The sequence below is a fragment of the Schistocerca gregaria genome, chromosome 7, assembly GCF_023897955.1.
Source record: "Schistocerca gregaria isolate iqSchGreg1 chromosome 7, iqSchGreg1.2, whole genome shotgun sequence".
NCBI lineage: Eukaryota > Metazoa > Arthropoda > Insecta > Orthoptera > Acrididae > Schistocerca > Schistocerca gregaria.
Genome location: NC_064926.1, coordinates 499424544 through 499440090, shown reverse-complemented (window position 1 = coordinate 499440090; position 15547 = coordinate 499424544). Strand labels below are relative to the sequence as shown.

The window sequence follows — 15547 nt, the reverse complement described above, 5'->3', positions numbered from 1 at the left end:
GGAAACTTTCCTCATGTCAGAACGTTATAGGTGTCGCCACCGGCGCCAACCTTGTGATTGCTCTGAAAAGGTAATCATCTGCAGATCAGAGCATCTTTTTCATGTCTGTTAAATTTCGCGTCTGTAGAAGGTCGTCTTCGTGGTGTAACAATTTTAATGGTCAATAGTTTAGATGAGAGCGAAATCGTGAATGGTTTGTTTTGATGAATTTTTGCACCTTGTTTCTGCGCCAAGTCTTCACTGATACTGATGGTCACCCACTTCGCACTTCCAATGCTGTAACCTACTTTCTCACCATTCTATTTCTTACAGTGTGTTCTCCACAAACTTTTCTACGCTGCTGATAAATTTTCGCCACTTTTCCGTCTTTTGGACACGGAAAGTACATCACTGCGATTATGTCTTTTTCATGTCCCTGAGGCAATCTGAAGAATCACAGGCTAACATAACCGCGGACGCCTGCTTCCATTATGGCGCCTATGGGAAGCCGGTTGCTGCGGATAAGCATCGCCCATGCGCGGTCGCCTGTCGCAGCACTTCAGAGACCCCATTCAAAAACTCTAAACAGAAATAAAACACCTAGAACTCCAGCGTTCTGCCCGCACCAGCTCTGCAAACAATTTTTTCTGAAGCTCAGCTTGTACTAAAAAAATCGTCAATTTCGTAGGCTTATAGTAATAAAATACAAAACTGACATCAATGAATTCTATTAACGCCTTGCGCTTCATGTTGTATAGTTGATCTCAAATGGAATGAACAAGAGAAGCAGGTCTTTTCCAGTGTTCTGTGCAAGAGTAGGAAATACCGAGCTAACGGGACGGCTGTTCTGCCCGGAGATAAGCCGACGAGTTAGTGGCTGCTTCACCAACTGCTCATCGAGAGAGAGAGCAAAAGCGCCTTCAGAGGGTGTGACGCCGTACTGGAGAGCAGACTCACCTGTCTCTTGGCGCCTCCATTCCCTCCACCCTGTTCTTCGCTGTCGTCGGTCTGCTCTTCAGCTTCTGTCTTCTCTTCATCTTCCTCCGTGTCTTCTTCACCCTCATCGTCCTCTTCATCTTCCTCTTCTTCCTCCTCCTCCGTCTCTTCCTCCTCCTCCTCCTCCTCCTCCTCCTCCTCATCTTCGTTCTCATCCTCTTCCTTTTCCTCCTCCACCTTAGAATCCATGGCGGAGAGTGCGACGATTATATCTCCTTCATCCTCGATCAGTATCGGCTCCCCGTCCGTCTCTTGGAAGAATATCTGCCGAAACAGAAATGAATGTCAGCTGAGACATTTTTTGTCGACGCTGCTTCTTCTAGCGAGATAGCGTGGCATTTTTTCAGAGAATACAGATCCCCCATAAAATCTTAGTTTATTTTTAAATTGTGTTCCAACTGCGCTAATGATGTTGACGTACGGCTGCCTGATAAAAAAAGTGAAGCACTCAGAACACACAGTCCGATGCCATTGTAAAATTACACACTGCCGGTGGGTGTGCAAATGATCAGAGTTGTGATTCACTGTGGCAGGTAGGTCAGCCACCAGAGTGTATTACTGCTGTTCATCATGAATGTTGTTACAAAGCATGGTAGAGTATATATGGACTTGAGCAGCGTGGGTTGTTGGGTGATCATCGTGAAGGACACAGAGATGCCGTATACTCGTGAGAGACGTTGTCAGAACCGGACAGAGCTTGAAAGGTTTTTGTATGTCCACCCTCGTGACTTATGGTCTGTGGAACTTCGGCCGTTCATTTACGTAATAAAATGAAACACTTACAACCGTCGTTTTTTTATTATACAGCAATCAGTTTCGGTGACCCAATACACCATCTTCAGGCCTTAACTGATTCTGAGGGGGGTTAAGTCCAATCATATATAAGATCCCACCAGTGGACAACACAGGACATAGTTATTGCCCACTGATGGAATCGTCTATACGATCGGAGTTCACCCTCTCAGCGTCAGTTAAGGCCTGAAAATGCTGTACCGAGTCAACGAAACTGGTCCAATATAATATCAAGGTGACGGCTGTACGTATTCCATTTTATTACGTGAGTTTGAAAGGATATCTATTTCATCTGCTGGCCGTGTCGTGCAGGGTCTAGATTTGTGGGGCATTCGGGTGATGCAGTGACCCCACGTTGGACTGCATGGGCACCATGTGTTAGGCACTTCACTGTGAGCTACAGAGAAGGCATGTAGATGTAGCTGCAGTGGTAGTTGTACGTGTTATTTTACACACATGTCAGTTGAGTAAATACATTTGTGCTATGCGTATTTTATAATTTCGTTTTCTTGTTTTTGACAAACCAATTTGCTTACACTGTAGGAGGTTAAATTTTCGTACATCAGATGATGACAGCATGCTTCTGTCAAAACTAGCCATAGTGAAATAAATAATTTTTAGCGAACTTAGTTTATTGAAAAAAAATTCTTCTGAAGCTGACAGATCGCTTTCATCAAACAAACATATGTAAGCTATATACGAGGCGTATTCAGAAAACAAGGTCTGATTAGGCGTGAAGTGGAAACCACTGCGTAAATCCGATGGAACTTACACAGGTTTGTTGGGCAGTGTCTTTAATGTACCTGTCGATCGCCTCATTTCCCTCTTTTCAGTTCAGAACGCAAAGTGATAACGTTGAAACGCCTGAAACAACAGTGTCAACCGCCGAGTATGTGGATCTGATGAGAGATTTCGCCTGAAGCTATGCAACCCACATAACATAAATGTCATGCTTTTCTTTCTTCAAGACAATTTTCAGCCGCACTCTACAGGGGCAATGAACACGCTCCTGCAGCGTTTTCGATGGGAAGTGTTTGATCACCCACAATACAGCCTTTAATTGGCTCCCTCCGTTATTTACCTCTGCTCACATGAACGGCTGGCTACGAAGACAACATTTTGGCACAAAGAAAGGCAGACCAAAGTGAGGAATTGGTGGAAAACACAGGCGGCTCCTTTATGTGACGAGGGTATTGGAAAGTTTGTACAACGCTACGACAAATGTCAAAGTCGGAGCGGCGATTATTTAGAGAGGTAGCTGGAATGTGTGGTTAACTGTTGCGAATATTTTTTTTTTATTTTCACTGTGGTTTTGATTTCGCGACCGATCGGACCTTACTTTCCGAAACAGTTCTGGTAATTCCCAAAGGTACTGTTATAGGCCCTTTGCTGTTCCTTATCTATATAAACGATTTGGGAGACAATCTGAGCAGCCGTCTTCGGTTGCTTGCAGATGACGCTGTCGTTTATCGACTAATAAAGTCATCAGAAGATCAAAACAAACTGCAAAACGATTTAGAAAAAAATAGCTGAATGGTGCGAAAAGTGGCAGTTGACCCTAAATAACGAAAATTGTGAGGTCATCCACATGAGTGCGAAAAGGAACTCGTTAAACTTCGGTTACACGATAAATCAGTCTAATCTAAAAGCCGTAAATTCAACTAAATACCTAGGTATTACATTTACGAACAACGTAAATTGAAAAGAACCCATAGAAAAAGTTGTGGGGAAGGCTTACCAAAGACAGCGTTTTATTGGCAGGACACCTAGAAAATGTAACAGATCTACGAAGGAGATTGCCTATACTACGCTTGTCCGTCCTCTTTTAGAATACTGCTGCGCGGTGTGGGATCCTTTCCAGGTAGGACTGACGGAGTACATCGAAAAAGTTCATCGCGAAATATGGGAGAGAATGTCACAGAAATGATACAGGATTTGGGCTGGAAATCATTAAAAGAAAGTCGTTTTTCGGTGCGACGAAATCTTCTTCCGAAATTCCAATCACCAACTTTCTCCTCCGAATACGAAAATATTTTGTTGACACCTACCTACATACGGCGGAACGATCACCACGATAAAATGGGGGATATCAGAGCTCGTACGTGAAGATGTAGGTGTTCATTCTTTCCGCGCGCTATACTAGATTGGAATAATAGAGAATTGTGAAGGTGGTTCGATGAACCCTCTGCCAGGCACTTAAATGTGATTTGCAGAGTATCCATGTAGATGTAGAATTCATTGACTGTTCAGTCGGTCAGGAATGGCTTGGTAAATGTATAGTCTTGTTACTTATAAAGTGCAGTAACTAAGTTAAATTAGAGGTAATTCGTTGACTTTGCGCTATGGTTCATTAATCTCAGACCTTCATAACATTACGTAGATATTATCATTTAGGGATGTCGAAACTGAAATACCTTGCCGCCGCGTGAAATCGTCTTGAAAGTGTTACAGTATTGGACTGTATTGGACTTACGTCAAGCGGTATCTAATGCAGTTGAGGCCCACAGCAGACACCGAAGGATCAGTAGACTTTTCTTCGATACGTCTTCCTCGTCTGACTTGCCCCATCTCGTGTGGCCCATGGACCAGTGATACTGAGCCACTGCTGGAGGCCTGGTTATTTTTCGTGTTTTGCTGTCCCTATTAATATCTATAAACAGGATATCGGACTGGACTGATCTGGGACCACTCTATCGAATGGGATCCTTAAATTTCACTTTAAAAATAATTTTGTTGGCAATGGGAAAGAAACCGCCGTCTTCCTCTTACACTGGACGTTGCAGGAATAGGCAGCCTTTGTTTCGGCTGTGTTCAACTACACATTGCAAAAATGAAACTGCAAGTATTTGTCGAAGCACCAAAAGAAATGCGCCTGATGACCCATTGGAGAGAGACCCTGTATATGCACTCGAGGGTAGGATTCCACAGCTTTTGCCACTTCGGTAAAACTTTTGTGGCTATACACGGCTGCGCCATCTACATCTACATTTATACTCCGCAAGCCACCCAACGGTGTGTGGCGGAGGGCACTTTACGTGTCACTGTCATTACCTCCCTTTTCTGTTCCAGTCGCGTATGGCCCGCGGGAAGAACGACTGCCGGAAAGCCTCCGCGCGCGCTCGAACCTCTCTAATTTTATATTCGTGATCTCCTCGGGGGGTATAAGTAGGGGGAAGCAATATATTCGATACCTCATCCAGAAACGCACCCTCTCGAAACCTGGACACCGTGATGCACAGCGCCTGTCTTGCAGAGTCTGCCACTTCAGTTTGCTAAACATCTCCGTATCGCTATCAGGCTTACCAAATAACCCTGTGACGAAATGCGCCGCTCTTCTTCGGATGTTCTCTATCTCCTCCGTCAACCCGATCTGGTACGGATTCCACACTGATGAGTATTGCTCAAGTATAGGTCGAACGAGTGTTTTGTAAGCCACCTCCTTTGTTGATGGACTACATTTTCTAAGGACTCTCCCAAGGTATCTCAACTTGGTACCCGCCTTACCAACAATTAATTTTATATGATCATTCCGCTTCAAATCGTTCCGCACGCATACTCCCAGATATTTTACAGAAGTAACAGCTACCAGTGTTTGTTCCGCTATCATATAATCATACAGAAAAGGATACAAAGATCACTTGCTGCAAGGCGAGCGCTAGCGCACGCCTGTGAGAAGCTTTACAGGAGTAGGGTGTCGCTGTAGGAGTGGACAGCGTGTCGGAGCGTCAGTTGAACCCGCGCGCGGCGCTTTCACAGGAGGCTGGCTGGTCGGCACGTCCCAGTCATTGAGCTAGATTCGCACTGTGCGTCAACGGAGGGGAAGGGAAGGGCATCGTCAAGTGGTGTGATGACTGAGCTAGCGGAAGCAACGTCACGTCGTTCAGTGAAGCCCTGGACGGTGCGTATGAGCCTTTGAGGACCGAGCCACCTTAAAACAGACCAAGTATATGAGGTGTCAGCGTGAAGCGACTAGCAGCAGTTTGTTAACAGCCAAAGCTACATTTATAGCGGATATTTTTGACAGTGTCTTCGGTTAATTCTACACGCTTCTGCCAAACTGAAAGAATAGAAAAAAAATCGTAAATATATTTCAAAACGTCATATACTTTCTCCAGATTGTATACCGGGTCGTCCATTGATAGTGACCGGACCAAATATCTCACGAAATAAGCATCAAACAATAAAACTACAAAGAACGAAACTTGTCTAGCTTGAAGGGGGAAACCAGATGGCGCTATGGTTGGCCCGCTAGGTGGTGTTGCCATAGGTCAAACGGATATCAACTGCGTTTTTTTAAAAAATAGGTACCCCCATTTTTTATTACATATTCATATAGTACGTAAAGAAATATGAATGTTTCAGTTGGACCACTTTTTTCGCTTTGTGATAGATGGCGCTGTAATAGTCACAAACGTATAAATACGTGGAACCACGTAACATTCCGCCAGTGCTTCGTGATACATTATCCGTGTTAAAATGGACCGTTTACCAATTGCGGAAAAGGTCGATATCGAGTTGATGTATGGCTATTGTGATCAAAATGCCCAACGGTCGTGTGACATGTATGCTGCTCGGTATCCTGGACGACATCATCCAAGCGTCCTTTCCGTTCGCCGTATAGTTATTTAAGGAAACGGGAAGTGTTCAGCCACGAGTGAAACGTCAACCACGACCTGCAACAAACAAGTAGGTGTTTCAGCTGCTGTTGCTGCTAATCCGGACATCAGTAGCAGACAAATTGCGCGAGAGTCAGGAATCTCAAAAACGTCGGTGTTGGGAATGCTACATCAAAATCAATTGCACAAGTACCATATTTCTTTGCATCAGGAATTGCATGGCGACGTCTCTGAACGTCGTTTACAGTTCTGTCACTGGGTACAAGAGAAATTACGGGACGATGACAGATTTTTTGCACGCGTTTGTTTTGCGACGAAGCGTCATTCACCAACAGCGGTAATGTAAACCGGCATAATATGCACATCAGCTACCTTGGCGGGTTAATGTATGGTGCGGCATTGTGGGAGGAACCATAATTGCCCCCCATTTTATCGATGGCAGTCTAAATGGTGCAATGTACGCTGATTTCCTACGTAATGTTCTACCGATGTTACTACAAGATGTTTCACTGCATGTACTTCTAGCATGATGGATGTCCGGCACATAGCTCGCGCGCGGTTCAAGCCTTATTGAATAGCATATTTCATGACAGGTGGACTGGTCGTCGAAGCACCATACTATGGCCCGCACGTTCAGCGGATCTGACGTGCCCCGATGTTTTTATTTGGGAAAGTTGAAGGATATTTGCTATCGTGATTCATCGACAACGCCTGACAACATGCGTCAGCACATTGTGATTGTATGTGCGATCATTACGGCAGGCGAACTACTCGCTGTTGAGAGGAATGTCGTTACACGTATTGCCAAATGCATTGAGGTTGACGGAAATCATTTTCAGCATTTATTGCATTAATGTTGTGTTTACAGGTAATCACGCTGTAACAGAATGCGTTCTCACAAATTATAAGTTCACAAAGGTACATGTATCACATTGGAACAACCGAAATAAAATGTTCAAACAACCCTACGTTCTGTATTTTAATTTAAAAAACCTACCTGTTGCCAACTGTTCGTCTAAAATCGTGAGCCACATGTTTGTGAATATTACAGCGCCATTTAGCACAAAGCGAAGAATGTGGTCCAACTAAAACATTCATATTTCTTTACGTACTACACTAATATTTAATAAAAATGCGGGTTCCTTTTTTTTAAAAAAAATGCAGTTGATATCCGTTTGACCTATGGCAGCACCATATAGCGGGCCAACCATAGAGCCATCTGGTTTCTCCCTTCAAGTTAGACAAGTTTCGTTCTTTGTAGTTTCTTCGTTTCACGCTTATTTCGTGAGATATTTAGCCCGGCCACGATCAATGGACCACCCTGTATACATAAATACATAACAATCTATATTTCCTTGCTTCTCTAAGTCTCAAATGATCTAGCTACGTCTTCTCTAATAGAGACGACCGTTGAAGGAATTTCGGTTAAAAATTTATCTATTTATGTTTTCATTTATGCACACCCTAAGCTTTTTCTTTGTTAAGGTTTTGCAAAACGTAAATAATTTTCCCTTTCAAATATTTCGTCTCTTTTTGTGGGAGAACACGTGAAGGAAATATGTGAATTCGTGTCCAGCTCGCTCGGAGTGGAGTGTAGTGTAGTGTCATATTCGTATTGGGTGGTGGTGGTGGTGGTGGTGGTGGTGGTGGTGGTGGTGGTGGTGGTGGTGGTGGTGAAGGTGAAGAAGGAAGCGGGTGGAGCGCAGTGCCAGCACATACAGCCTGTTCCTCCTCCTCCTCGAATAGCAGCAAGTTGGCCGCCGACCGTAACGTCCGCATCCGATCTACGAATCGCCATTCACATTCTCCAGTGCCACATGCCCTCGTTTCACGAGACCCTGCGGAGAGGTCTGGAATTAAATCCCGATCATTGGCATATTGGCGCAAAGACTGCTGGTCAGAAGCCTTAAACCACCACCACCACCACCACCACCACCACCACCACCACCCCTCTTCCCCTTGCCGGCCAAATACCGGCAGTGAAAGTGTCATGAACATTCGAGTTGAGCACCACCGCCACCGCTCAGGTGCGCGTCAGCGCGACGTCGGCTACGGAGGAGGATAAATAATGCAGCCATTATGATGCCACAACAACACCTAATCCGCTGCTGTAACAAAACTGAGCCCGACGAGGCAGTAAATTTGCGTTGCTGCCAGAGTGACCAAGGGAGGTGGTCGAGACAGCGCTATGACAATGGACTCGCATTCCAGAGGACTGAGGTTCAAACCTCCCAATCCTCCTAGACAGATTCAACCGTTAACTGCGCTGCTTTGTTCTATGTACTGGCGTGGCAGAAAATCCTAAGAAATGTTGGTCTTATGTCAAAATGGTACGTGGATCAAAACCAAATGTCCAGACACTCTATGACCAAAATGGTACTGAAAAAGAGGATGACAGACTAAAGGCCGAAATACTAAATGTCTTTTTCAAAAGCTGTTTCACAGAGGAAGACTGTAGTTCCTTCTCTAGATTGTCGCAGAGATGACAAAACGGTACATATCGAAAGAGACGACAGAGGGATAGAGAAACAATTAAAATTCCTCAAAAGAGGAAAGGCCACTGGACGTGGTGGGACACCAGTTCGATTTTACACAGAGTACACGAAGGAACTTGCCCCCTTCTTGCAGCGGTGTACCGTAGGTCTCTAGAAGAACGAGGCGTTCAAAAGGATTGGAAAAGGGCACAGGTCATCCCAGTTTTCAAGAAGGGACGTCGAACAGATAAGCAGAACTATAGACCTATATCTCTAACGTCGGTCAATTGTAGAATTTTGGAACACGTATTATGTTCGAGTATAATGACTTTTCTGGATACTAGAAATCTACTTTGTAGTAATCAGCATGGGTTTCCAAAAAGACGATCGTGTGAAACCCAGCTCGCGCTATTCGTCCACGACACTCAGAGGGCCATAGACACGGGTTCACAGGTTGGTCCCGTGTTTCTTGACTTCCGCAAGGCGTTCGATACAGTTCCCCACAGTCGTTTAATGAACAAAGTAAGACCATTTGGACTATCAGACCAATTGTGTGATTGGATTTAAGAGTTCCTAGATAACAGAACGCAGCATGTCATTCTCAATGGAGAGAATCTTCCGAAGTAAGAGTGATTTCAGGTGTGCCGCAGGGGAGTGTCGTAGGACCGTTGCTATTCACAATATACATAAATGACTTTGTGGATGACATCGGAAGTTCACTGAGGCTTTTTGCGGATGATTCTGTGCTATATCGAGAGGTAGTAACAATGGAAAATTGTTCTGAAATGCAGGAGGATCTGCAGCGAATTGACGCATGTTGCACGGAATGGCAATTGAATCTCAATGTAGACAAGTGTAATGTGTTGCGAATACATAGAAAGAAAGACCCCTTATCATTTAGTTACAATATAGGTCAGCAACTGGAAGCAGTTAATTCCATAAATTATCTGGGAGTAGGCATTAGCAGTGATTTAAAATGGAATGATCATATAAAGTTGATCGTCGGTAAAGCAGATGCAAGACTGAGATTCATTAGAAGAGTCCTAAGGAAATGCAATCCGAAAACAAAGGAATTAGGTTACAGTACACTTGTTCGTCCACTGCTTGAATACTGCTAACCGGTTTGGCATCCGTACCAGATAGGGTTGATAGAAGAGATAGAGAAGTTCCAACGGAGAGCAGCGCGCTTCGTTACAGGATCATTTAGTAATCGCGAATGCGTTACGGAGATGATAGATAAACTCCAGTGGAAGGCTTTGCAAGAGAGACGCTCAGTAGCTCGATACGGGCTTTTGTTGAAGTTTCGAGAACATACCTTAACCGAGGAGTCAAGCAATATATTGCTCCCTTCTACATATGTGTTGCGAAGAGACCATGAGGATAAAATCAGAGAGATTAGAGCCCACACAGAGACATGCCGACAATCGTTCTTTCCACGAACAATATGAGACTGGAATAGAAAGGAGAACCGATAGAGGTACTCAGGGTACGCTCCGCCACACACCGTCAGGTGGCTTGCGGAGTATGGATGTAGATGTAGATGTGCAAACGAAATTTTCAACTCTCCATTCATCGTTGTCCTTGAACTTTAGCACTGGAAAGTGGCTTGCACGTGGGCATTGTCGCTTTACGGAGGTAACTGATAAGGACCTGCTAATGGGATGCACTAATGAGCTCTTCACGCAGCGGTGTGTGTGTCGCTCGGTGTTCTAGCATTGTCAGTGTCGTACACATTGTTCTTTTGATATTGGTTGATGGTGGTTGTAAGCAATACCAAGAGAACGTAAAAATTGTTTTTGCTTCTGTAATCTTAGGAGAATATACTGTTCAGTTCAACTAGAATTTCTGATAATAAATATGTAAATAATTCATGAATCAATTTTGTTTGCGTATGTGCAACACGCTTAGTACAGCTCCTAGCCACACTCGAACGGTAACAAATTAGCGTCTCCTTCATTCTGATTTCTTATCGTTTCGCGTCGTAGCTAGAGAGTTGTAGCGGGATAATTCTTGTGTTTTGAAACTGGATGACGCATAGTGAGGACTTGCGAAGAATTCATGACCCTAGACTGTTCGTCCGACAGTGAAGATTGCTTACATTTTGACGATTCGGATGAATGTCCTGCCACAACTGTAAATGAGCTTGAATCTTCAGACAGTGATAGCGAGCATGAGAGCATGAGAGTAGAGAAGGACTACATATAATTCAAATAATTTTTTGAGGATGATAATGAACGTGTTGCAGCTACACCGGTACTACAAGCTTCTGAAAAACACTCAAAGATAATAAAAATTTGGAAAAGACAAACAGTTTTTTCATAACGAATCAGATGTTGCAACATCTGGAAACGTGGTTCGCCCCCTAAAGGAAATTCTAAGGAACCACAATTACAAGATGTATTTTGACAGGTATTATACCTCTATAGAGCTATTTGTTACACCTATTCAAGCTAGTGATTCAATGTGTGGGAATGCTCCAAAGGAATAGAGTGCCAAAGTGTAGTTTTCAAAATAAAAAGGAGTTAACGAAAGAAATGCGTGGATGTTCTGAAGAATACATTACTGCTGTTGAGAAAGTTGACATCTCCTCCATTTTGTACGAAGACAATAGTATTGTCTGTTTTCTGCCCACTTTCGTCGGCGAGCTGCAAAAATCTCAGGTGGAAAAAGTTTGATAGAAAGGAGAGAGAACATAGAATGCTACCCTGTTCCACGGTTATTTCTATTTACAACTCACATATGAGGAATGTATATCTATTTGATAGAAACATTTCCAAATAACAAATAAAGATTAGATCCAAACGATGGTATTTACGTTTGCTTTTCCCTTTGATTCATTTATCTGCAATAAATTCTTACATCCTCAACAGAACGGTGTTCACTGAAAAAAATACAGCAGACATACCCATGAACCAGAAGTAGTTTAGAACTGCATTGGCTGAAACTCTTTGCCAGTGTGGTCCTGGAGCAAAAAATCGAGCGCAGATCCAATAGAGATCAACATAATTAAATATAATGGATCACCTTACCTCCAAAGGATAGCAGATTAAACCCCTTTCATCAACGGGTAGTGTGGAATGAAAATAGAACAACGTGAAAACGCCCCAACTGCACAAGCTATACTTTTGTCATACGTGAGAAATGCAAGTTAAATTTGCCGGCCTGGGAGGCCGATTGGTTCTAGGCGCTTCAGTCGGGAACCACGCGACTGCTACGGTCGCAGATTCGAATCCTGCGTCGGGCATGGTTGTGTGTGATGTCCCTTGGTTAGCTGAGTTATAGAGGACTGATGACCTCACATGTTAAATCCCATAGTGCTCAGAGTCATTTGAACCAAATTAAATTTACGTTTCAGGATACACAAAACTGCTTTCTTGCATTTCACAGTATCTACACACACTTACCATCCATCAGCTTTTGATAGTATCATTAATTCTATCATAGCTGTTGTTCGTTTGGTGTTTAAAACGTAAGAATTTATACTTAAAAGGAATTTATTAATTGTGAAATTTCACAGGGTTTTACGTAAGTCTAAAGTGTCACGCATGATTGAGTACGATACGTTTCACACGGTTTTGCATAAATTCAAGGTGCAAAAAATATATTTTTGTGGAACTAAGAATGTATTATTTTTCTCAATATTTTTCCTGATATCTTTTAACAACTTTAAAAACAAATATAATATGTCTTCTAAATTAATGAAGGGTTAAGTTTCGGGTGATTTAACTAAACAGCTGTCAGCAAATGCCTGGAAAGAGCACGGACGATTGCCTACCTCAATATGAGCGCCTGCTCCATCGCTAGTGACCTCGTCGTCGACGGGGCCGTTACGCTGTACTCTTCTTCGTCCTGCCGCTCCACCTTCCTGCTACTACAGGACGTCAAAACTTCTTTTCGACATTACTTTAGGGCACCTTGCCTCCGATTGAGTGCCTAGTGTCACGCTAGACGTTCCGTTCTGTTGCGTGACGTCTAGTGTGCCTCGAACTTTAGTAAAAAGCAACAGCATGCTATTTCGTTGCGGCAATAGAGACAGTGCGTTTGCTGGGCTGTGGCTCTGTGGCTAACGAGTACTGCTCAGGAGCGGTGGAAAGGTTCGACTGACTGGTGGGAAGACAACATTACACTGCGTAATTACGCATCCAATCAGTCTTTCCTATGTATTACTGCACCTATCTCTTCCTGTATTGTAACTTCTCTCCGGTTGAAAAAACTGAAAAAGCGACCAGTGACTCGTGCAACATAAACCAATCGGTTTTTTTTATGCGCTGCAACATCAGTGAAAAGTTATTGTGCGTGAGTATCGGCGTAGCTATATTACAAGAGAAAATAGTCGGAATTAACGTCGAAATTGCCACCAGAAGCCGCTTCATGCAACGGATGGAAGATGTCAGGTACTGTGCCACCTTAATTACTATCCAGCTCGATGTGGTGACTTTTCAGTACATTGCCATAGTCAAAAATTACTCGGTTCCGAGCAACGTGATTCTCAGTTAGTGTTTTCAGTAACTATATTGACAAGCAGATCTATACTGTTCTTTAATTAAGCGTTCAAGGAAATTGCTGCCACCATAGTACACATTGTGCCTTCAGCACAATGCAAGCTCAATAACATTAAATTCAGTAATTACAATTTGTGTAGTTTACATTAACCTAAAACAAGTTCAAGTGTTTATCATGTGTGTTTATGTATTGTGAAACGATTTCAGGATGTGGTATTGTTTTAAATGAATAATGCCTTCCTGCTAGGCAATATCAAACATACAGAATTAAGTGCTCCCTGTTCAGTCACTTCAAAGAGATGATGAGTGCTACTAATAATCAAATATAGACGTAAAAATACGCGCCATTATCGTTATTTATTCCAAAAATTCCGTGTAGTAGTTGGATCACCATAGGTTGTCTGTTCAAACCTATTACACGCGAGAGCCGCTTTCCGGAAGTCCGATGCCGCATTGTTTAATAATAATACAGTAAATTCGGGTAGTGGCAATGCACAGTCTCATCTGGTAAGGATCCCATACTGCAAATCAATACTCTGAGCGCGGGCAAGCATAGAGTAGGCAGTGAATTTCTTGAGATTTGTGCAATTTATCACGTAACCGAAATTTAACATTTATTTTAGTACTCTGGTAAGTGACCTCTCGATTTTTATTATTCAGAGACAAGTTTCGCTCCATATAGATACCGTCTCTAAATAATTTTGTAATTGCGTTTCACCTTGGGATGACGTTACTAAACGGTAAATGACAGCATCGTCTGCGTACAATCAAAGATGAGCGCTCAGATTCTCTCTTAAATCGTTTATGTAGATTAGGAACAGCAGATAGCCAAGAACACCTCCATGGGGAACGCCATATATGTCACTTCTGTTTCACTCGGCGACTTCCCGTCATTTACTGCGCACTGCTATCTATCTGATAGAAAATCACCAATCCAGTTGCACAACTGAGGCGATACTCCATAGGCACGCAATTTGATTAGAAGAAGGAAAGGCACCTGAAGCCTTCTGGAAATCTAGGATCTGTCCCGTGAGCCTTTTGTAAGCATTCTCGTTAGTAGACGCGTATTCTGAACTCTGTCCCTTGCTTTCCCTACGACTGAGTCAATGTCATCTTCTTCTCTTCTTTCGCGATCAGGCCCAATGGACTTCGCGCTGCTTTGAAAGATTGTCTCCACTTCAGCCTGTCTGCAGCTCCTTTCTGTCATTCTTCCAGCAGTCCCACTATCTGAAGGTCTATGGATATGCAGTAACTCCATCGAGTTCTAGCTATTCCTACGGGCCTTCTGCCGGTTGGCTTGGTGTTGACTACAGTTTCCGGCCATGGTTGTCCTGCATTCGAGCAACATGCCCTGCCACTGGAGTCGTCGTTTCTTCATTACAGCCACTATGTTCGGCTCTTTGTAAATATCATACAACTCTGTGTTGTGACGAAGCCTCCATTTTTCACTCTCATTATCGTAAACTGGTCCAAAAATCTTTCGAAGGACTTCCCTTTCAAATATTTCGGTCTGTTCAGATCTTGCTTGGTTGTACTCCAGGTGGCACATCCATACAGCACTGCTGGCTGTAGGAGTGTTTTGTAGATGTTTACTTTGAAACGTCTTGACAAACGTCTGGTTTTTAGGAGAGCGTTAAGGCCGTGTTAGCAGTGATAACCTGCCTGTAGTCTTGCCTGTATTTCCATTTTACTGGATGGTTCATCTTTGAATACTGCGTCCAAATATTTGAATTTCCTGACTTGACGATAAGAACCTTCAGTTGTCTGTAAGGGTGGAAGTGGTTCTTAAGTTTCATTATGTCTACGGTGTAGAACCATGTATTCCGTCTCGTCACGATTTATTTGAAGTCCAATTTTCCTCGCTGTTGTCTCCAGAATGTCAGCCATTTCCCCGGTCTGGACTCCTCTGAGTTCATTAGATGACATCTCTCGCATTACCTTCTCTCTAATGCGAGACTGAAAAGAACAGGTGATAGTTCATCGCCCTGCCGTAGCCCAGTTTTCATTTTGAATGCTTCAGTCACTTTACTTCCAATTTTTACCTTTGTTGTCGTATCATCATGCAGGACTTAGTGAGGCTTACTAGTTTATTGGCAAAACCGAACTCTTCCAGACACCTCAGCATACTTTCCCGATGAATGCGATCATATACTTTTCTAAAGTCGACAAACAGCATGTGTAGTTCTTG

The 15547-nt window shown here is 43.3% G+C and overlaps 2 protein-coding genes across 3 annotated transcripts in view; one reads left to right on the top strand and one right to left on the bottom strand.

The window, feature by feature from the left end:
- Positions 1-15547, top strand: part of LOC126281658 (zinc transporter 1) — a 556713-nt gene that overhangs the window by 161952 nt on the left and 379214 nt on the right. The gene's annotated exons all lie outside the window — the stretch shown is intronic.
- LOC126281656 (protein SPT2 homolog) overlaps positions 1-15547 on the bottom strand; it is a 518200-nt gene that overhangs the window by 305179 nt on the left and 197474 nt on the right. Inside the window, exon 2 of the mRNA XM_049980795.1 lies at positions 937-1239. Coding sequence (XP_049836752.1) covers positions 937-1239 — 303 coding nt within the window. The remainder of the gene's footprint in view (positions 1-936; positions 1240-15547) is intronic.